This window comes from Pongo pygmaeus, chromosome 12 (genome assembly GCF_028885625.2).
Source record: "Pongo pygmaeus isolate AG05252 chromosome 12, NHGRI_mPonPyg2-v2.0_pri, whole genome shotgun sequence".
Classification (NCBI taxonomy): Eukaryota; Metazoa; Chordata; class Mammalia; order Primates; family Hominidae; genus Pongo; species Pongo pygmaeus.
In genome coordinates, this window is record NC_072385.2 from 31,356,969 (window position 1) to 31,377,614 (window position 20,646).

The window sequence follows — 20,646 nt, forward strand, 5'->3', positions numbered from 1 at the left end:
GCCACGCTCCACACCCCAAGTCTCAAAGATATTTTATTCCCTTGCTTTCAAGGTTGTTCTATCCCTAGTATAGAAGTAAGCCCCAGAAAGATTGTTATTTGATTGTTTTTCATGCTTAAAGTTTATGAAGTCTGTGTCTACAGAGTACATGAAATTACGAGTTGGCTATTATGCCTTATGTGGTTATGTGCTAAAAACGTTCTTTTTTTAAAAAGTAGTTTTTACTCAAGGATTTGCATCTTGATATGTTCATAGTTTTTAGAGCAAAAGTCAAAAAACATTGATGACTATGCTGGACTTTTCAGTGTGTTTATAAAGTCCTATATAAACATAAAGTTAAATCAGGTTTAGTTAAAGATCCATTAACCTGCCTTCATAAATAGAGTGATGTGTGAAACTGGGCTTGCCAGGAAAATTTGGAGCTCATTTACATGTGGTCACTACTTCGAAGGCAAAAATTACTTCAAGCAAGTGCCAAGTATGCCAAAAGCAGGGAGGGTGAGAGCCACTGGTCCACAGGTTCACGTGGGAGCCACACGTCTGCGTCTGCCAAGCTCCAGAAGGGCCTGGCCTTCCCTCACCCATGTTCAGGGTGCCCCTCTTCACCCCAGCCCTTCCCTGTTCTGGGGGGCTTCCTCCCTGGCCTGCAGCCCCACCTGCACCTGCAAAGCCATGGAGAATGAGCAATAGCTGAGACCTCTTGAGCACTGTAGATAGTGATGGAGATAGCTGTCCTTGAAGTTCTAGAATGTAATTTAATTCCAATGCTGCTAAGCCATCTGTGCTATAATTTTCAGATCTCCCTGACCCCACGCATAGTGGGAGTCAACTCAGACTTTGGCTTTGCAGATCTTGTCAGTTCTCGAGACCCAGAAGTGATTTTGGATGGGAAATGAGCAACAGACAAGTTTGCACGCACCTGTTGCATACAAGATGCAGGCTATGAATACAGAGAGCTCTTCGGCCCACTCACTGCCCTTAGGGGCTTGGGGTGGGGTGCAGAGAGGTGGGTTAGCACAGAGTGCAGTCAGGCTCAGATTTGGGAACAGTGGGAGTACTGTCGTGGGGAAGCCTTTGTGGAGGAAGGGACTTGAGAAGACAGAGGGCTCAGAAGGCACCCACTGCAGAGTCTGATGTCCAGGAAATGCCCGAAGTGTGGGTGAGGGTGAAGATAAAGGGACAGAGTTCCAGCCAGCAGCCTGAGCAAAAGTTCAGGGCAGCTGTGCCTGGGCAGCTTTGAGAGCAGGGGAGTGCTGGGTTACTTGCAGGAGGAGATTTCATGGAAGGGTGATAAGACTGAAGTTTCCAAAGTCAGGCTTTGGCCAGTCAAAGCTTCTAAACTTCCAATCAAGATGCTCCTAGTAGGTGCTGGCGAATCTGGAGGTAGCTACGGGATCAGGGACCAGCAGTGAAAAGTGTGCAAACTGTATGTGTGTTTGGATTCTGCCCTGTCAACTGCCCGCATGTGGTCTCAGGTTCCATCATCCAAAAACATTCTGGCTACAGGTAGATCATGTGCACGTGTTTGCGAAACCATTCCCCATAGCCATAGCCACAGGCCTAGGCCAATTGGGCCAGAAGGTGCCCCCACTATTGGCGGAGAACTTAGCTTCAGAATTCACCCTAAGGTTCCTTTAGTCCCCATCCCCACCACACCCCCAGGTCTTTCCAGAGCCACCTCTCCCCACATGACCCCCCACGAAAGACAGCCCTATAGTCTAACTCAACCTGCAGGGTGCCCTGCACTGCCCTGTAAGACAGTTGAGGAGCGGACATCAAAACCACCTCTGAAGCCCTTTGTTCTTTTTTTTCTAGGTACAGGCACCAACCTCTTTGCACAGTGAGCAGCAGGACTCGCTACTTCTCTCCACCTACTCACAACAGCCAGGGACCCTGGGCTACCCCCAACCACCCCCAGCACAGCCCCAGCCCCTACGTCCTCCCCGAAGGGTCAGCAGTCTGTCTGAGTCGTCAGGCCTCCAGCAGCCGCCCCGATAGTGCCCCGGCACTGAAGTCGGGACACAATCAGCTTTAAGCAATGGATGAGGGGGGTGGCCACAGGAGATGGGGAGAGGAGCCTGAACTAAACCCCTGGCTTTTGTGCACACTGCATACGTTTCAGAACTCCTGGATGGTAACCATCTCTGGAGTGCAGCGCTTGCTGCAGTGGAAATGATCAGGAATACTGACCGTGTTTCTCTTGCCTCCGAGGTTCTTGGGCACACTCTATAGCCATACTGGACAGGAACCAGGTGCCCCGTGTAGGCATCGTTGGTCGGTTTACCGTCAGAGATGGCGCATCTCGCTGCATCCCCCGAGAGTACACCGGTTGCTCTAGCCACCTGCGGCCCGCCCATCTGCGCTAGCTGGCCTTCATGCTCTTGATCGTCTTTCCTTTGTATTGGAGAAGGACTGGGTCAGAGATCTGTTGGAGAGAGAGAATAAAGAGATTATTTTTCATTATTTTTAAATGGTGGTTTTTGTTTTAATTTGCACAGCTACACAGAGGAAATAACTTAGGCACTTTGTTTTTTTCAAAAAATAATAAGGTCTCATGGCTTCATTCAGAGACCACAGTAACAACAGCCCACCAATCAGAGAAGCTGGTTGTTATTAACCAAGCTACAGATTCACACTTTCTGGCCTAAACCCTAATGGGATGAGGCTTTTCACCCCATGCCATGCTGGTGGTGATTTTTTTAGCCCCTAAATAAAACACTGGACTATTTCCTGTTTACTTCATTGATTGCAACTACAAAGGTGGACTCAAAGCAAAGCACAATCATGCCAGCCAACATTCCAGAATTCTGCTGAGAACTCCAAGTCTGTGAGGGGAGAGGTTTCACAAGCCAGACAGGCCTGGGGGACTGCAGTCCCCAAGGAGACCCTGCCACGTGCTGGCCCTTTGAGTGAGAATGCTGCATCTTTCTACATATCTTCATGAGAATACTGAGAATTGGATTTTCCTTTTCAAAATGCACTTTGCTTTTTTTGTATGTTTTGTTATGTTGAGATGTTTCTAAAGAAAAGATTTTATGTAATTATAAGATGAAGCGTAGTGAATTGTACAGCTGTTGTAATAATGACCTATTTCTATATAAAATAAAATTGTATGGCTTATGTGTAAATTATTTTGTATCTGAGATACCAGTTCCTTTTCCCAAATATAAAAGTATAAAAGTTTTCTTGTGTTTTTCTGTGAGTGAAAATTTTGTAATAAATTAACAAATTTGTACAATTTCCTCTGTCCCTTGTTATACATCCCTGCATACATCTTTTCACCAGTAATTCTTTTTTTCTAATTTCAAGATGTTTCAAGGATAATCAAAGATACGGAAAAGATGAAAGCAAGCCATCAGCTTTCTGAGCTGCAGTATGTGCATCGGCCTATCAGGTTCTGATCTTTATGTGTTAAAGTTTGTGCCCGAAAAACACTGGTTTACTATAGAAGTGACAACAAAACAAAACAGAAAAAGTTACTGGAAACATCTCAATCTTTTTTTTTTTTTTTTTTTTTTTTTGAGACGGCATCTCTCTCTCTCGCCCAGCCTGGAGTGCAGTGGCACAATCTCAGCTCAATGTAAACTCTGCCTCCTGGTTCAAGTGATTCTCCTGCCTCAGCCTCCCGAGTAACTGGGATTACCCACATTAGTGGGGTATGGCACCCACCACCATACCCCACTAATTTTTGTGTTTTTAGTAGAGACGGGGTTTCGCCATATTGGCCAGGCTGGTCTCGAACTCCTGATCTCAAGTGATCAGCCCACCTCGGCCTACCAAAGTGCTAGGATTACAGGTGTGAGCCACCATGCCTGGCCAACATCTCAATCTTGACACAGGTAAAATCCATGGAGGTGACCAAGACATTCTCCACCAAAGCATTCATTTATAGCCCATCATTAAACTCACTCAGGCTGGAATTGCATGGGATTTCGCCGCCAACACTTAGATATCTATCAGTGATGTGGGCAGCGTATGTGTGTCTCCATATAAGATGTGTGCACATATGCCATGTTGAGGGTTGGGGCATAGCCGCAGCATCTAGGAGATTTCTACCAACTACAGACAGCCACCCCATCATGAAGCTTCATGGGGCTGAAGGAGGGTACCCTGGAGTACTGTGGTTGAGAACCACTGCGATGGCAATGCCCTTTCCAAAATCATTGGCCCAAGAGAGCAAAGTTCGTTTCCCTGCTGCATTGCTATGGCTCTCTGCTCCTACTCCTCCCATGTAGAATGGGAATGGCTCTTCCCAGTTCTATGACTAGGATCAGTTTTGGATGGCATGAGAGGGTGCTGTATAAATACATCCAAAAAGTTTTATTACTCACACAATTGTTCTATTCCTGAGAAGAAGGTAAGTGAAAATATTTTGCACGTACTAGAACACTTAACTCTTTAAAGGAACCAGAAATGAACCCCCTTCTTAAAAATGCTGTGTGAAACTGGATTAACTATTTTTAAATGTTTTATATATTCAAAGGTTTCTAGATCTGATTTGCCTGTAATAGAATTGTAATTTGCTGTCAGCATTTTTTTAAGCAGAACAAGATTTTTAATGGACAGCATATTTATCGTCCTAGGATTTTCTAGCTGGAAATCATTAAAAAAGGGGCAGAGTGTGCCCTGCTACTAATTTGATTTAGCTTTGCTTAAATCTTACACTTGTTCAGAATTTGGATAAACTCAGAAAACTCATTGTGTAATATTTCTTTAAACCCACATGCATCATGGGAAGTTTAATCCCTAAACTTTTGATTCATTAAAGTTTGCTCATTAAAAGGCTATTTTGCAACCCTGTCCTATTTCCAGAAAAACCATGACCTTTCTATTTGTAAAACTACAAAGTCTTGGCTCATGTGAAATGACTGAAACGCGAACTCGAGTACACTAAGTTTATGATCTTTTCAACTAACTCAGTTTACTGTCTCTAATTCAACTAAAATTCATTACATTAATTTAAAAATGTTTGTGCATGCAACATGGGGAAGTAGCCAACTGTTCTAAGCCATGACATTTTACACTCTTGTCTAAATTATCTGGTAAAATTTGTTTTGGTACAAGACTGCTTTGGTTTCTCTCTTTACTTAGTGTAGGCACAGCCTGAAGGTCTCCAAGTCTGCCATTAATGTCCCAGATAAATAACTAATTTGGATCCTCTAGAGATACCTGTTAGCAGCTTTTTGGGCAGACATGCATTAATTTCACACTATGCATACAAACAGCTTTATTTTTCTGGCAAAAAAAGCTCACTGGAAACACAAAAAAGAAAACAACTCTTGTAGGATTTTTGCCTAACCACACTTAGGCACATCTATGATATTGATTCCTTTTTTAAAATTATGATTATCTTTTTTATATTTCATGTTTTATTTTAAGCATGAAGTTAGGAACTCATGGCCTTTTATGAACTCAACTTTTCTAATTGACCATTGTTATTTATTTCATGCTCAAATTGGTACAACCCGGCCAGTGAGAGCCAGCTCCTGTGTTTGGCTCTTTTCTCTTTTTAGCATTGCCCATCAGAAATCAGACTCCAGATTTCCTTCTGGGAACAACACAATCAAGGCCCATACTGATTTATTTATTTATTTTATTTTTCCTCTCTCAAAGCATGCAGGCGACTACCCTCCAAGGAGTCCTGATTCCTTTTAGTTAAAAAAAAAAAAAAAAAGTAGAGATTAAAATCTGGACGCCTAGAGTAAGACTAAGAGGTGGTATTGGGTCAAGCGCTGCATCTGTTGCTGTTATTGGGTCATCCTGTTGTGATGGAGCTGAAAACATTTTCAGTCATAAAATCACATTGATCTCTGCAATGTAACATATATTATAGTCTACTTTTCTAATGTGATTTTGTTCAGCACTTTTTCCTAAATTGACATTCCATATGAAGTCAGTTATGAACTGTTGATTTTAATTTCAAATACTTCTTGTGCCGTTCCTCTCCTTTCTGTCACATTAGTTGCTGCCTCATTTGGGCCCTATTTAGGCTGGGTCACAGAAACAGCCTCCACACTGACCTCCCAGGCCTGGTCTACCCACACTACCTCTTTAGCACCTCTTCACCACCACGCCTCTTTCCTTTTAAAATAAATCTTTCGGTGGCGCTTCTTGGGAAGTCCCATTGGACCTTCCTGGAGCTCAGTCCAGCATGAAACTGCCAAGGAGGACTCCCTTAGCCCCTTAGGTTTGTCGCCCCTAAAGGTGGTGGACGGGAATGCAACCTGTCTACTTTCTTGCTGCCCCCACAGGGAAACATTCAGATCTTGTTTCATTTTAAGGATTCTCTGCTCATCAGTAAAAGTAAAAAGACGTGAGTGATTAGCCCAGCTAACAAACACCAGAGAGTTACAAAGTTCCTATTATATGGTTCTGGTCTCTTCCAGGCCCAGTAGTCACTGGCCTGGTCCCTGGGGCTTGGGAGGGAAACAGAAGCTGGAAGAGTCTGCAGAGCCCCAGGCAGGCAAATGATTTTCAGTCCTCAAACCTAACAGTCTTTATTATATGTCTGTTCAACCTTTATGTAAGGCAGCAGAGTTGACATCTTAGGGGGATGTTTTGTAGATTCCCACTGGAGGGGTCTATTTATTTCAACAAGTGGTAGGATCTACTCACATTTCATCAGTTATACCGAAACTTGAGTCAGCTGGCACCAGACTTCTTTCTGATTTATTACAGTAACACTTTTATTACCTCTAATGGATGGTACCCTAGAAAGCTGTCCCTTAATCCCTCTCTAGGTGCTGGGAGCCCGATAGAAGAGGCAAGATCACATCTTCAGAGAGTGATTGCAGGGAGTCAGGATCAGAACAACGATCCCAAAAGGGCCATGGGGTATGAAAGGCCTGAGGCAGGCTTTAGGGTGCCTGAGCATGAGGAAGAGGAGGCGGAAAGGAGATGAGAGCAAGCATCATTTGGTTGAAACAAATTGTGCCAGCCCCTCTTCTTCTTTGTTAACAGAACCCCACTTCTGTGCATTAAAAGCAATGTGTCTAGCTTGTAATCCTAGCACTTTGGGAGGCCGAGGCGGGCGGATCATGAGGTCAGGAGATCAAGACCATCCTGGCTAACACGGTGAAACCCCGTCTCTACTAAAAATACAAAAAATTAGCCGGGTGTGGTGGTGGGCGCCTGTAGTCCCAGCTACTCAGGAGGCTGAGGCAGAAGAATGGCGTGAACTCGGCAGGCGGATCTTGCAGTGAGCCGAGATCGCGCCACTGCACTCCAGCCTGGGCGACAGAGCGAGACTCCGTCTCAAAAACAAAACAAAACAAAACAACAACAACAACAAAAGCAATGTGTTTAGCCCAGGCCACAAAATACACAACCCATCATTAGGCCAAGGTAATCATGACAATCCCATTTGCTTTTGGCAGGCATGTGCTCTCCCAGCCTAACTGGAGTCCCTAGTTCTAGCCAATGACAGGCAGAAAGCTACTGGAGGTTTCTGGAAAGGCCTTTGGAGTCTGATAAGAGACATGGGGGGAGGCTTGCTTGTCCACCACCATCTCTTGCCTTTGAGGACTGCTGGGATACCTAGAAGTGCAACATCTACCCTGATACAGGATGCAAAGGTTCCTCAAGAGATCAGAGTCCCTGTTCCAGCCCTGAAATTGACTGCCTCCAGTCTTGTCTGTGAGGTCTTGAAACATGTCCATTGCTGAAAACCTTGTTAGTAGATTGGGGGTGACTTGGTCCGGGCATTTTCCCATTCACCAAAGTGCCAGGCATTAAGTGGGCCCTTTCAACTTGGAACATCAAGCTCCTTCGTTCTGGGAAATTTCCTTAAATTCAAGGTACCATCATCATGAAATTTCTGAACTTTAAAGATCCTAAAATATTTCAGAGAGAAAAAAATGACGCATCACTTCTCAACCACACTGAAAAATGGAAGACAATGAAGCCTGCCTTCAAAATGCTGGGGAGAAATTCTTTTCAATCTAGAATTCCATACAAGCCAGAATTTAAATTTGAGGGTTGAATAAATACTCAGATATTTGAGGGCTCAGAAACTTTTTAGCTTGTGTATTCATCTTAAGAAACCACTAAAAATGGTGTGCTCCTGTGAAAGAAGGGAATTTGACAAGAAAAAGGAAGACATGGGTCCATAGATCCAACTGACTGTCTCCGAATCTCTAGACTGGTGACACGCAGTTCCCAGTTCTCTGGGGACCTCCTCAGATCGTGTCGTGTCATCTCACATCTGTCATCCCTTGGGTCATATCCAACCCACTCGGCCACCCACGCACCGGGACGACGCGACTGGCCTGTGGCTCCACCGCCCAGGACAGCAACGACTGGCAATCCTGTGCCGGCCCTGCTCGACGCAAGCACCTCCAGCGCCGGGTTGCGTCTTAGTGACCCTGGGACCGCCAGCCAGGCACCGCGCCCGACGCAGGCTCAGTCAGTGTTGGTCGGATGCATGAATGAATGGGAAAAACAAACGAAGTCTCTCTCCCTGGCCCTGCTCCCATACATCTGTAGGCCTAAGTCTTGGTTTTATCCGAAGACTTAGAGAAGGGACGCAAGTTCCTTCGCGGAGCCAGAAGGAATCCGTCGAGAAGCGGGACCTCAAGCTCGCGGCCCAAAAGCGCGGCCCCGCCACGACGCCCTCTAGCTGGCCCCACTTCGGCGCGCGCCGCTTTACGTCATAGCCTCGCCTCTCCCCTTCCCTAGCCACACCCCGTTGCCTGGCGACCCGGAAGTTGTACTTGCAACTGCCGCTTTCCTTCTCCCACAATCCTTCGCGCTCTTCCTTTCCAACTTGGACGCGGCAGAGTGAGTATGGCTGGCGGAGTCTGGGCTCCTGGAATCCAGCCCCATCCTCCTTTGGGATTGTGCTAACTGGGACCGCAAAATCTCTCCCGAGCCAGCCCGGGGCTCCGGTTGTGGGGAGATGGGAATTACACCCTGCGTTTAAAGGCTCCCGAAGCCTGAGGAGGAAAGTGACCAGGCTTAGGGGAGCCGGAGCGGCAGGGATTTCCGGGTCGGAGGCATCTGAGGGGCGCGGGTGCGTGGGCCACTGGGTGACCGACTTAGCCTGGCCAGACTCTCAGCACCTGGAAGCGCACCGAGAGTGACAGCGTGAGGCTGGGAGGGAGGACTTGACTTGAGCTTGTTAAACTCTGCTCTGAGCCTCCTTGTCGCCTGCATTTAGATGGCTCCCGCAAAGAAGGGTGGCGAGAAGAAAAAGGGCCGTTCTGCCATCAACGAAGTGGTAACCCGAGAATACACCATCAACATTCACAAGCGCATACATGGAGTGTGAGTATCCCTGTAACCGCCCTGGGTCTCGAACTCACGCGTCTGGTTGTCACTGATGTGCCGAATCATCTCCACCCCAATCTTTTCCTCTTGTGGCCTTCCCTGTTTCATTCATTGGCAATTTAACAAATCCTGTGGGCTTTACCCTCCGAATACATTCAGTCTGACCAGCTGCATTGGTCTTTCTGACCGCCCCTATTCTTTCTTACCCGAATGCTGACAGTAGCAGCTCCCTACTCCTGTTCCCTTCCGTACCCAAACATGCGTGGTCTATTCTCAGATCCTCCATCGGCCTTCTATTTTAGGTTAGAAATCAAGAGTTCTTGCCATGATCCCACATTGGCTGACCCGCTTAATCATACCGGGCATGCTTCTGTTTCAAAGTAGCTGCTTTTGTTGAATTTTTACTCTTTTTTTCCTTATGCCTGAATGTTTTTTTCCACAAATAGATGCTTCGTTGCCTTCAGACCTTGAGTCCAGTATCACCCTGGCCATCTGTTTTGTTTTGTTTGACACGGAGTCTTGCTCTGTCTCCAGCCTGGAATGCAGTGGCGCGATCTCGGCTCACTGCAACCTCCGCCTCTGTGCCTTAGCCTCCCGAGTAGCTGGGATTACAGGACCCCGCCACGACACCTGGCCCACCTTGGCCGTCGTATAGAAACTTGCAGTCCCCTTCCTTAATGCTTTATTTTCCCTGGTTTGTCTTTCTCTGTAGTACTAGATACCATCTGATGTACTCAATAGGTTGCTTATATAAGCTGTGTGAAGAACAAGGGATTGCCAGCTGCTGTTATTTCTAGTACCGTTTACTTCTGGATGTTTTAAGTATGTAAGTGAAGTGAGCTTGCTTGATGGGTTCAGAGTTAATTATTGCCATTCATCATACTCAAGCAGCAGCCTGCCTGCACATTTCAGGCCCCTGCTCTTTAAGCATAGATGAAGTCAATAGCATTGAATGATCTGTTGCAAAAACATGTCCTGTCTTAAGACATGACATTTAATCAAATTTAGTATTTTGATTGAGGACTTCAGAAAGTGGATTATGCATCTTCTTGTCCTAAGTATTACGCTAATTGCTGGGCATTGCACACTGGTGGGGAAAAAAAGGATTGTTACTGCCTAGTTTAAGGTTTGGTTTAGGCTGGTTTTAGGAGGACATACCATCTACAGTAAGTCTTCACTGAGCTTTAAGCACACTGGCCTACTTACTGTATGCTGTAAAAACTTGATTTTGTTACATAAGACATTGCTTAAAGTCAGTTTCCAGGAGCCTATCAACGACATTGAGAATTTCTTACATGTACCTAATTTAGTTTTGTGCTCCTTTAATTTGTTCACTTATGTTTGAATTGTAGGGGCTTCAAGAAGCGTGCACCTCGGGCACTCAAAGAGATTCGGAAATTTGCCATGAAGGAGATGGGAACGCCAGATGTGCGCATTGACACCAGGCTGAACAAAGCTGTCTGGGCCAAAGGAATAAGGTGGTAAAATTATCTGTATTCGAAGGTGAACTTTTGCAATGACACCAGCTTCACTTAACCCTGCAAGAGCCCATATCAGTTCAGTAATTTGGTTAATGCATGTGGAAGTATAAAAAAAAAAAAAATACTGTGACCGTGACTTAGGGTGCATAGTATCTGCAGGGAAGCCCCTTAATTTAGTGGCTTATGAACTGAGACCCAAGTGAAGAAGCCTGCAGTGTAGGGTGGGAAAGAGCATTGCAGAGAGAGGAAGCTTGGCGGGATCTGGGAGCAGGATGGTGAACGCAGGTAAAGTGGAATAAATCACTGTGAGCCCAGTGGAGGAGAGGGAGGGGTGAGGGCCGACCCTGTAGGGTCACTCTAGACATCATGGCAAGTCCACCATGAGAGAAGTGGTTCTTGGCCTGGGGCAGTTTTACCTGTCCTTCCCGGGGTTGGGGCGGGGGGCAGTGTTTTTTGTCACTACTGAGGGATACTGTGGGCCAGGGACTACTAAACACCCTACAATTCATGGGGCTGCTCCCTCAACAAAAAATTGCCTAGCCCAGATGTTAGTGCTGATGTTGGGAGACCCTGCTCTAAAGTGGAACCAGAAAGCAGGGGAGGCTTGTGCTGTAAAGGACGTCATGAGGTGCCAGAACGGAAGTGGAGTGAGGGGCAGCTAGAGGAATGATGACAGTATGGACTAGTTGATTCTGGAAACGGGTTGGGGGAGGACTGTCTGCATCTGTGTGGTATTTAAACCTTAGGATTAAGTGAGATGAACAAGACAGGGACCTAAGACCTAGCTCTTCTATGGGTGGACATTTAAGGGTGCAGCAGGAGAGGTGTCCTCCGATGCCTGCCTTGGGATAAGAGGAATGGGATTACAGGAGCCAAGAGAAGTCCTGAGTTTATAGGAATCCGGGGCCTAGAACAATACCCGGCATCGATAGAGGAAAGAGAATCAGCTGTGATGCCACGGAGAGGGTAAGACAGGACAAGGGGATTGCATGTGGAAGATAGAGAAATAGAATATGCGACTGTGGCAGAGTTTTTAACAGTGTTTTTTGTTTGTTTTGAGATGGAGTTAATGTTGCCCAGGCTGGAGCGCAATGGCATAGTCTAAGCTCACTGCAACCTCCACCTCCCGGGTTCAAACTATTTTCCTGCCTCAGCCTTCCAAGTAGCTGAGATTACAGGCAGCCGCCACCATGCCTGGCTCTTACTTTTTGTATTTTTAGTAGAGACGGAGTTTTACCATGTTGGCCAGGGTGATCTCGAACTCCTGACCTCAGATGGTGCGCCCACCTCAGCCTCCCAAAGTGCTGGGGTTACAGGGGCGAGCCACCATACCGTTTCTTCATATTTTAATGTAACAGAAAAATCACGTAACAAGTTTCTGGTGATAGACAAAAGACTAACACATTTGGACCATCTGGACCCAGATACCTGCTTAGGATTAACCAGTTGGGTATCAATGGTGGCTACCTTAACATATCTTCAAACAAGCATCCCTCCTGTGGTAACAGCATTTAATGTTCACCTGGGGGTTATGTTTCATTTTCTAGGGAACTGTAAGTTCTAGGTTGGTCAGAGTAGAGCAAAGGACAGCATTAGAAGCAGGCATATGAGAGATGTGAATACAGCTAGTGGCTGCTTGGTTGAAAGGAGGCATTGACTTTAGCAACACAATTATGTTTTTATTAGGAATGTCCCATACCGAATCCGTGTGCGGCTGTCCAGAAAACGTAATGAGGATGAAGATTCACCAAATAAGCTATATACTTTGGTTACCTATGTACCTGTTACCACTTTCAAAAGTAAGTTCTCCGTCCCATAAAGCCATTTAAATTCATTAGAAAAATGTCCTTACCTCTGTTAAAATGTGAATTCATCTGTTAAGCTGGGGTGACACACATCATTGTACCCTTTTTAAATTGTTGGTGTGGGAAGATGCTAAAGAATGCAAAACTGGTCCATATCTGGGATGTAAAAAGGTTGTGGAAAATAGAATGCCCAGACCTGTCTACAAAAGGTTTTTAGAGTTGAAATATGAAATGTGATGTGGGTATGGAAATTGACTGTCATTTCTTTTACAGATCTACAGACAGTCAATGTGGATGAGAACTAATCGCTGATCATCAGATAGATCAAATAAAGTTATAAAATTGCCTTCATGTTTTGGTTCTTTTTAGTTGCAACATAATGTACTTGTATATCCTATCCTAATTATGGGATCACTTCAAGAGCTTTTCCCAAATTGATGGCCTGTGCTGCCTTCTCCCCATCCCCTGGGGTTGAATTTGTGGACAGGGTCTAGGCAGGTTTTTAAAGTGATTTCAAACTGCAACCTGGTTTTAGAACCACTGTTCTGGGTAGTTGGGATACTGAAGGCATATTGTTAATTACTCTACTTTTATATGTTTTGCTAATTCTAAGATAAGCATTTTTCCAGAAACCAGGATGTAGAATCCAGTTGCCACTGACATTTTAACATTTTAGGAAACAACTTTAAAATGATATACTATCTATCTATCTGTAGCATCTTAAATGTAATGAAATTAATGTGGCAGTAGGTCTTTTAAGCTTCTGCCTACATCCATATTGAGTATAGTTATCTTCTAAAATAATTGATTTTTGGTGAGATAACCAGATTCATATTTTAACTCCTTTGTAATGGCCCCGTGGTACATGGAGCCAAGGTTCAGAAGTAAAAAGTTCCTTAAGGTATCAATAACAAAAATTTGTATTAATAGTTCAGTCCTAAAGCAGTGTTGCTGGGATTATGTTTCACCAGCATTTACAAGCTGTATGTTAAATGCTGCCATAAAGAGGTCTCTGAAGCCATAGGGCACACCCAAGGCAGGGCTGAGAAGTACCTAGTAGTGTTGCACCACCCAGAAACCATGGATGGGCAGCAGCAACATCTCCACCTTACCCATTCGCTGCCACAGTCTACAGCTTAAGACACTTAACTACAAGGTAAAAGAAAAGGACCAAGTAAATACAAAAAGTTTCTTATTAAAAAACTTGGAAGCCAACATTGAAAGCATGGTTTGTACACATTTTTGGAAGGACATATAAAGTGAATACAACCAAGTATATTAAAATGGTTTCAATTACCAGCATTGAAACAGTGCAAAAGAAAGCCAAATACAATTGCACAGATAGATAGTGGACTCCCTTAGATCTTGAAAGTGAACTTGATTCCTGACCTCTCCCATTGTCATTCCAAGTGAAAAATGAAAGCATGGGGCTTTTCTTGCTTCTTGGTTAGTATGACACATTGTGTTCATCTGAGAGCAAAATCAACACTAGCGTCACAGCAGAAGTGCCCATTTCAGCGAATCCGGTAAAAATTGTAAGTCGGCATCAAGGGAACCAATGGGTTCCCTAGGGCACTGACAGACAATTCTCAAAGAATACATAGAAATGCTTGAGGGTTGTGTCGGTTTCCCTGGCCGCAGTTTGTCAGGTTGTTTATCCAGATGCGCCATTTGTAAAGTAGACTGAAATCTCGGTTTAGGGCTGACCCCAAGAAACAGTCTATTTCGTGCTTTGGTGTGGTGGACTCCAGTGTGCATAGCAGCTGCTATCTTGCTATAAGTTACTCAGTTTAAGTTCAGACTGTGATTGGTGGCTCATTTCAAAAGTTTTGAGATTGTACTGATTGATCTTGGCATTTTCAAGTTTGGATTTCATGTCCAGTGGCTTTTCAAAAAAGTTGACTAATGACTGTTCAGTCAGAAGTGAAGCTAAAATATGTTCAAGGGAGACAGTCCAGTCCCCTTCTGCTGCCTCTGGAAATGCCTGGGAGTCCTGGGGCGTCTTTCCAGTGTCTGCAAAAACCGAGTCCTCAGGAGAAGGAGCTGAGGCCCGCAGCTCCTCCCCACACTCCTGGGAGCAGCTTCCAGAGCTGCTGCTTTGCTGCCCCACCTCCCCGATCTGCAGCAGCAGTGTGGTGACTGTGGCGATGGCTTGATACAAATCATTTTCTTCTGGATCTTCATGGAACATACTGTACAGAGTTTTACAGAACTGGATAAATTCTCTCTGAAATTGAAATAAGTCTTATGTAGCAGCAGAACCAGGGTGGAAGTGTCATTTTTTCTTTCTTTTTTTTTTTTTTTTTTAACATACCTGTGAGCTTTGAGAAAACGACACAGTACTTTTGAAGACACAGAATATAAGAAAAGGTAGTCTCTGCCTTTCCACTCTAAACTATTAACAGTGGTGATTCCTGGGAATTTCAGCACAGACTTGGAAATGGGTAGACCTTCCTAGAGGATGTGCACACCCTTTAACAAAGCAATTCAAGAAACCACAGCAGGCTGGGCACAGTGGCTCATGCCTGTAATCCCAGCACTGTGGGAGGTCGAGGCAGGCGGATCACCTGAGGTTGGGGGTCAGAGACCAGCCCAATCAACATGGAGAAACCCCATCTCTACTAAAAATACAAAATTAGCCAGGCATGGTGGCCCATGCCTGCAATCCCAGCTACTTGGGAGGCTGAGGCAGGAGAGTCGCTTAAACCCAGGAGGCAGAGGTTGTGGTAGTCAAGATCGCACCATTGCACTCCAGCCTGGGCAACACGAGTGAAACTTCGTCTTAAAAAAAAAAAAAATGAAACCACAGCAATGTACAGATGTATCCGTAGGGATCTTTAAGCTAGAGTTTATAATAGGAAAATGCTGGAAACAGCTGAAACTCTATAACGTTAGGGCATGTTCCTCTGGTGGGAAGGCCATGCAGGACCTAAATGTAAAATGAAATGGAAGAGTGATGCCTGTTGTTTTCTCAGTGTAATCTGGGACACTGCTGCTGAAATTGAGAATACGTAATGTGAGGACAGGTGCTTAAGGTGGAATCTAGCTACACAATTACTCCAAGAATAAAAAAATGGTTGCGTATGGCCGGGTGCGGTGGCTCATGCCTGTAATCCCAGCACTTTGGGAGGCCGAGGCGGGTGGATCACGAGGTCAGGAGATCGAGACCATCCTGGCTAACACGGTGAAACCCCGTCTCTATTAAAAATACAAAAAAATTAGCCGGGCTTGGTGGTGGGCGCCTGTAGTCTCAGCTACTCGGGAAGCTGAGGCAGGAGAATGGCATGAACTTGGGAGGCGGAGCTTGCAGTGAGCCGAGATCGCGCCACTGCACTCCAGCCTGGGCGACAGAGTGAGACTCACTCTGTCTCAAAAAAAAAAAAAAAAAAAAAAACAAAAATGAAAAATGCTTGGGTACTAATATAACAAATATTTATTTGGGGGAAAAGATCCATGGTTATTCTGAAAGAAAGGAAACCTGAGTATGAACATGGCCCGTTTTGTTTGAAACATCATCTATAGAAAATAAAAGGTTATGTCTATCAGAATGTTAATACTGATAGCTCTAAGTGATGAAGTTTAACTCATTTTGATCATATATCCAGAGAGTAGAAGGAACATCTGAGAGCAATTCCCAGCAGAGTAGCCAAGCAGCATTTCTCAAACATGCTATGAAACACTAATCCCACAAGATGTTTTGTGGTCAAAAGAAAAAAAAGACTGAGAAACTGCAGGCTAAATTCTACTCTTGAAGGGTCGTAGTCCACAGCACCAAAATGACTTAAGTCCTATAAAAAAGGAGCATTTTTTTTTTTTTTTTTTTTTTTTTTTTTTGAGATGGAGTCTCGCTCTGCCGCCCAGGCTGGAGTGCAGCGGCGCAATCTCGGCTCACTGCAAGCTCCACCTCCCGGGTTCACGCCATTCTCCTGCCTCAACCTCCCGAGTAGCTGGGACTACAGGTGCCCGCCACCACGCCCAGCTAATTTTTTTTTGTATTTTTAGTAGAGACGGGGTTTCACCATGTTAGCCAGGATGGTCTTAATCTCCTGACCTCGTAATCCGCCCGCCTCGGCCTCCCAAAGTGCTGGGATTACAGACGTGAGCCACCGCACCTGGCCAAAAAGGAGCATTTTTAACTTTAAGCCTACATTTCCTAAACATTGGGAGGAACCATTTTCAAATTGAAACAAACCATGTGGAACCTGAATATGGCACGACCCTTTTCTGGAAGATGCTCAGAAGTTTGAGAGACTCCTATCAGTACTGTGTATCATGCAGCCAGTGATTTCCCAGGAAATGGAGCAAGCACAGTATTTTTGAAGGGAAAAATGCTGTATCCACATTGGCCCCAAATACTTCTACCTCCCAGAGGAATAAATCTGTATCACAACCTGGATAAATGAATTTTATATAAAAACTCCTCAAAGATGTGAAGTGTGTGGCAGCCTCCTGTTTTGAAGCGATTTGAATATATGAAGTATCTTCAGTTGATCACAATTTAGTATTTCCCATTTAATCACCATGATGTTCCGCTACCTGGACTTTGCAGGTAAAGGGGCCCAAGCTTGATTCTCAGATTAATCATCTGAAAAAACAGTTAATTCTCGGTCAGGCGCGGTGGCTCACACCTGTAATCCCAGCACTTTAGGAGGCTGAGGCGGGCGGATCACAAGGTCAGGAGTTCAAGACCAGCCTGACCAGCATGGTGAAACCCCCACCTCTACTAAAAATACAAAAATCAGCCAGACGTGGTGGCACACACCTGTAATCCCAGCTACTCAGGAGGCTGAGGCAGGAGAATTGCTTGAACCCGGGAGGCGGAGGTTACAGTGGGCTGAGATCGCGCCACTGCACTCCAGCCTGGGTGACAGACCGAGACTCCATCTCAAAAAAAAAAAAAGTTAATTCTCTGCACTGAAGAAAGTCCATACCTGGCTCATTTTGGGCAATTCTTTCTCAGTTTTATCTTTTTCTTTGGCTAAATCCTTAATCATCTGCTTCAGCTGTTTCTGATAATCAACTGCATCACCTTGAAACAAAGGAAAACAATATGTGGTTTAATTTCAATAAATTCAGTGACAGCAAAAAGGAAACTGTAGGAGAGAGGAGCAAGGGGGTGAGGAATTCCACTAAGCAAATTCCGTACAAAACTGGAAAGCAAGAGATTCCCCTGGGAGCCAGTGGGTGGTAACTGGGGGACTTCTGCTCTAAGAGGACCCATGAAACAGCAAACAGGAGGAAGGAACTTGGTGGTGGGGGCAAGGGGCAGCCACCCAGCAACACCCCCACTCAGAGCATTTCTGGCCTCTAAAGGCAATGAGTTTGGTGATAATTCATTGGGCGAAGGGAAAAGACAAGGCTGCTACAAGAAGAGGGGTGAGGGCAACCCCGGTGCCTCCCGCCACTGCAGTGGTATGCCCAGGAGAAAGCAACAATGAAAAGAGGTACGTGCCATTGGGTTTCCCAAAAACCAGGGGTCTCGACGTTGACAACAGAGGATTCTTCAATGGCGACTGGCTGTCTCGGTCATTTTCAGTGAGTGCTTAAAAAAAGATGAGAGGTTTAAATTAAACAAATTTTCTGCCTTACCAAAACTGACAGTAATGTAGCTTTCTAGGCAACTAAAGGCTAAGCCAGCAGCTCCCAGCCTGTGGACTGTAGTTTTTGCAGGATCCATGAACCCAAATGCACACCAAGCACTGTCTGGATACCCAGAGAAAATAAAATGTCCCCCACACCAAGTGTGCCTTTTCCCAGAGGTATGTGGAGACTATTGTAATTAACAACATACACATTCATAGAAGGACACTGCTAATACTGGCTTTGGAAAAAATGTATGTAGTGAAATCCCATTTTGTAAAACTAAAATATATCCATGCACACATAAAGTACTCTAGAAATAAATACACTAAATCTCTGGGTGGTGGAATAATTGGTAATGATTTTAAACTTTTCAGGACAGTATTTCTCTATAATGAGCACATACTGCTGTACTTACACAATTTCTTTTAAAAGTTGAAGAAAAGCCTTAGTGAATTCAAAGCAGCATCTTAGTATTAGGAGTGTTCTTAAGGATGTTAAAAATAAAACTGTCAGAACCCTCATATATTGACGATGGGAATATAAACTTGCTCAGCCACTTCAGAAAACAGTCTGGCAGTTTTTTAAAAAGTTAGTCACCATTTGACTCAGAAATCTCACTTCTACATATACACCCAAGAGAACTGAAAGTGTTCACATGCAAACTTGTACACAGATTGTTCACAGTAGTATTGTTCATAGTAGCCAAAAAAAAAACCAAATGTTGAATAAATTGCTGAATAAACAAATCATGGCATACCCATGCAATGGAATATCTGGCCATTAAAAGGAATGAAGCACTGGCGCATGCTACAGCATGGATGTGTCTTGAAAACATCACGCTAGGTGAGAGAAGTCGAACATGATACAACAACTCCATTTATATCAAATGTCCAGGACAGGCAAATCTACAGAAACAGAAAGCTGCCTACGGCTGGGGAAAATGGATACACTGGGAGTGAGAGCTAAAGATATGACGTTTATTTTCAGGGTGATGAAATGGTCTAAAATTGATTGTGGTGATCGCTGCACAACTCTGAATATACACAAAAAAAACCCCATTGAATTGTACGCTTTAAACGGGTGACTTGCATGGTGCGTGAAATATATCTCAATAGAGCTGCTACAAAATAACAATTATCAGGGGGATGACAGGGAAGGTTCCCCATATTTTAAAAAGTTTGGAACTTATTCGTAAACCATTTCACTGAAAATAAATCAAAAATTCAGCTGTGATTCAACAAGCTTCCACAAGATGGCAGCAAAGCTTTGGAAAGCTACCCTTAACTTTTTCCAACTTTGCCCAAAACGAATTCTGTGCAGTGGCACATGTAAGAATCCACTCAAACTGAACAGGAGGAAAATTGCAAACTGTGAATGGTACCCGGGGCAGTCAGGATGGAAACGGATTTCCCAGAATAGTGCTGGGATGCCAAAGAACTTGGCGTACCACAAAGTAGAAATGTGTATACAAGTCACCAACAAAATTGATGGGAGCCATAGAAAGGCAGCAATTAATCCAGGGGGTGGGCAAGTGTCCAGAAAGGAAGCCGGTAAAGTACTAACAGTGACAAGGAGCTAAGGGGCCAAACAACTCCCAGAGCACAGCCTCCCAACCTCTGCCGTCACAGCATATGAAGAGAACGTCACCTGGACATGGAACTCCGAAAATACTCATTCCACGATCTATTGATGATCAGAAGGATAGGATACTATGCATTATGGGAAATAGTAACTACTAAGAATACATAGTCTTTAAAAATCCTTTCAATCTTTTTACATGAGATATTTGGGCTGTTTAAACATGACCTTATTTTTACATTCCTATATATATGTAGCCTGTAATTCAAGAGTCTAAATGGATTGACAGACAATTTCTATTAAAGTGTGCACTGTGTCTCACTTCAAGTACTACACAAGTTAAAATCAGATAAAGCGTTTACATTTGGTCATCTGAAACCCCCATCTCAGACTTCTGTTTGAAGGTAGTAGGTAACTTCATTGCTCCAACAGATACCACCAGCAGGAAGGTCTCTCCTTTATGGCCTTAGGGACCTTCATTACACACTGTACATGGTTTCCATTTTCTATATCATTGTCATTGCCACTGCCATCTTCCTCACTTTCTAAATGGGATGCCTGTGGAGGCGACAAGCCAGTTCCACCATAAGCGTCTTCTCTCTAGTAGAATTCACATATGGCTTTGAACACAATCTGGCCTTCAGATGCAGTTGAGACATTACAGTAATCATCAAAATAATCCCATCTCCACCATGCTTATTTTGCAAAAGCAGTATAGGGCCTTCCTCTCATCCCTCCATAGTGGTTGGAAACAGCAATCAAATTATAGCAGCGAGGCCTTGCACTTGGATTAATTAGAAATTCCAATACAGCCAAGTCATTGATAGGAAAATCAACTAAGGTATCTAACTTGTTTCTCAAGGATCTACTGTAAGAAAAATCACTGGAGATGCAACAGCTACTGGAGGCAGGGATCATACATCCCATTTCTT

The 20,646-nt window shown here is 44.5% G+C and overlaps 3 protein-coding genes across 8 annotated transcripts in view; 2 read left to right on the plus strand and 1 right to left on the minus strand.

Annotated features, from left to right (window-relative positions):
• NPAS2 (neuronal PAS domain protein 2) overlaps window positions 1-3,235 on the plus strand; it is a 179,246-nt gene extending 176,011 nt beyond the window's left edge. For 3 of the 4 annotated variants that reach the window (XM_054474289.2, XM_054474286.2, XM_054474288.2), the window contains exon 21: window positions 1,816-3,235. In XM_054474289.2, coding sequence (XP_054330264.1) covers window positions 1,816-1,998 — 183 coding nt within the window. In that variant the 3' untranslated portion in view covers window positions 1,999-3,235. The remainder of the gene's footprint in view (window positions 1-1,815) is intronic. The other variant, XM_054474287.2, reaches the window with a different exon arrangement.
• Window positions 3,236-8,665: 5,430 nt separating this feature from the next.
• Window positions 8,666-12,899, plus strand: RPL31 (ribosomal protein L31). Its single transcript, XM_054474336.2, has 5 exons — window positions 8,666-8,778; window positions 9,158-9,264; window positions 10,620-10,745; window positions 12,435-12,547; window positions 12,827-12,899. Exons 2-5 carry the CDS (start codon window positions 9,158-9,160, stop codon window positions 12,856-12,858), a joined length of 378 nt encoding a protein of 125 aa, XP_054330311.1. The 5' UTR covers window positions 8,666-8,778; the 3' UTR covers window positions 12,859-12,899.
• An 829-nt stretch (window positions 12,900-13,728) lies between these two features.
• TBC1D8 (TBC1 domain family member 8) overlaps window positions 13,729-20,646 on the minus strand; it is a 145,081-nt gene continuing 138,163 nt past the window's right edge. For all 3 annotated transcript variants that reach the window (XM_054474294.2, XM_054474291.2, XM_054474321.1), the window contains 3 exons: window positions 18,006-18,095; window positions 17,485-17,582; window positions 13,729-14,780 (listed from right to left, as the gene is read on the minus strand). In XM_054474294.2, coding sequence (XP_054330269.1) covers window positions 14,328-14,780; window positions 17,485-17,582; window positions 18,006-18,095 — 641 coding nt within the window. In that variant the 3' untranslated portion in view covers window positions 13,729-14,327. The remainder of the gene's footprint in view (window positions 14,781-17,484; window positions 17,583-18,005; window positions 18,096-20,646) is intronic.

Excerpts from the sequence above, each read along its gene's own strand:
- RPL31 (XM_054474336.2), top strand. The coding sequence starts at position 9,158 with ATGGCTCCCGCAAAGAAGGGTGGCGAGAAGAAAAAGGGCCGTTCTGCC. Across the intron at positions 9,265-10,619 it reads CACAAGCGCATACATGGAGT|GGGCTTCAAGAAGCGTGCAC; the intron begins GTGAGTATCCCT and ends TTTGAATTGTAG. Across the intron at positions 10,746-12,434 it reads GTCTGGGCCAAAGGAATAAG|GAATGTCCCATACCGAATCC; the intron begins GTGGTAAAATTA and ends TGTTTTTATTAG.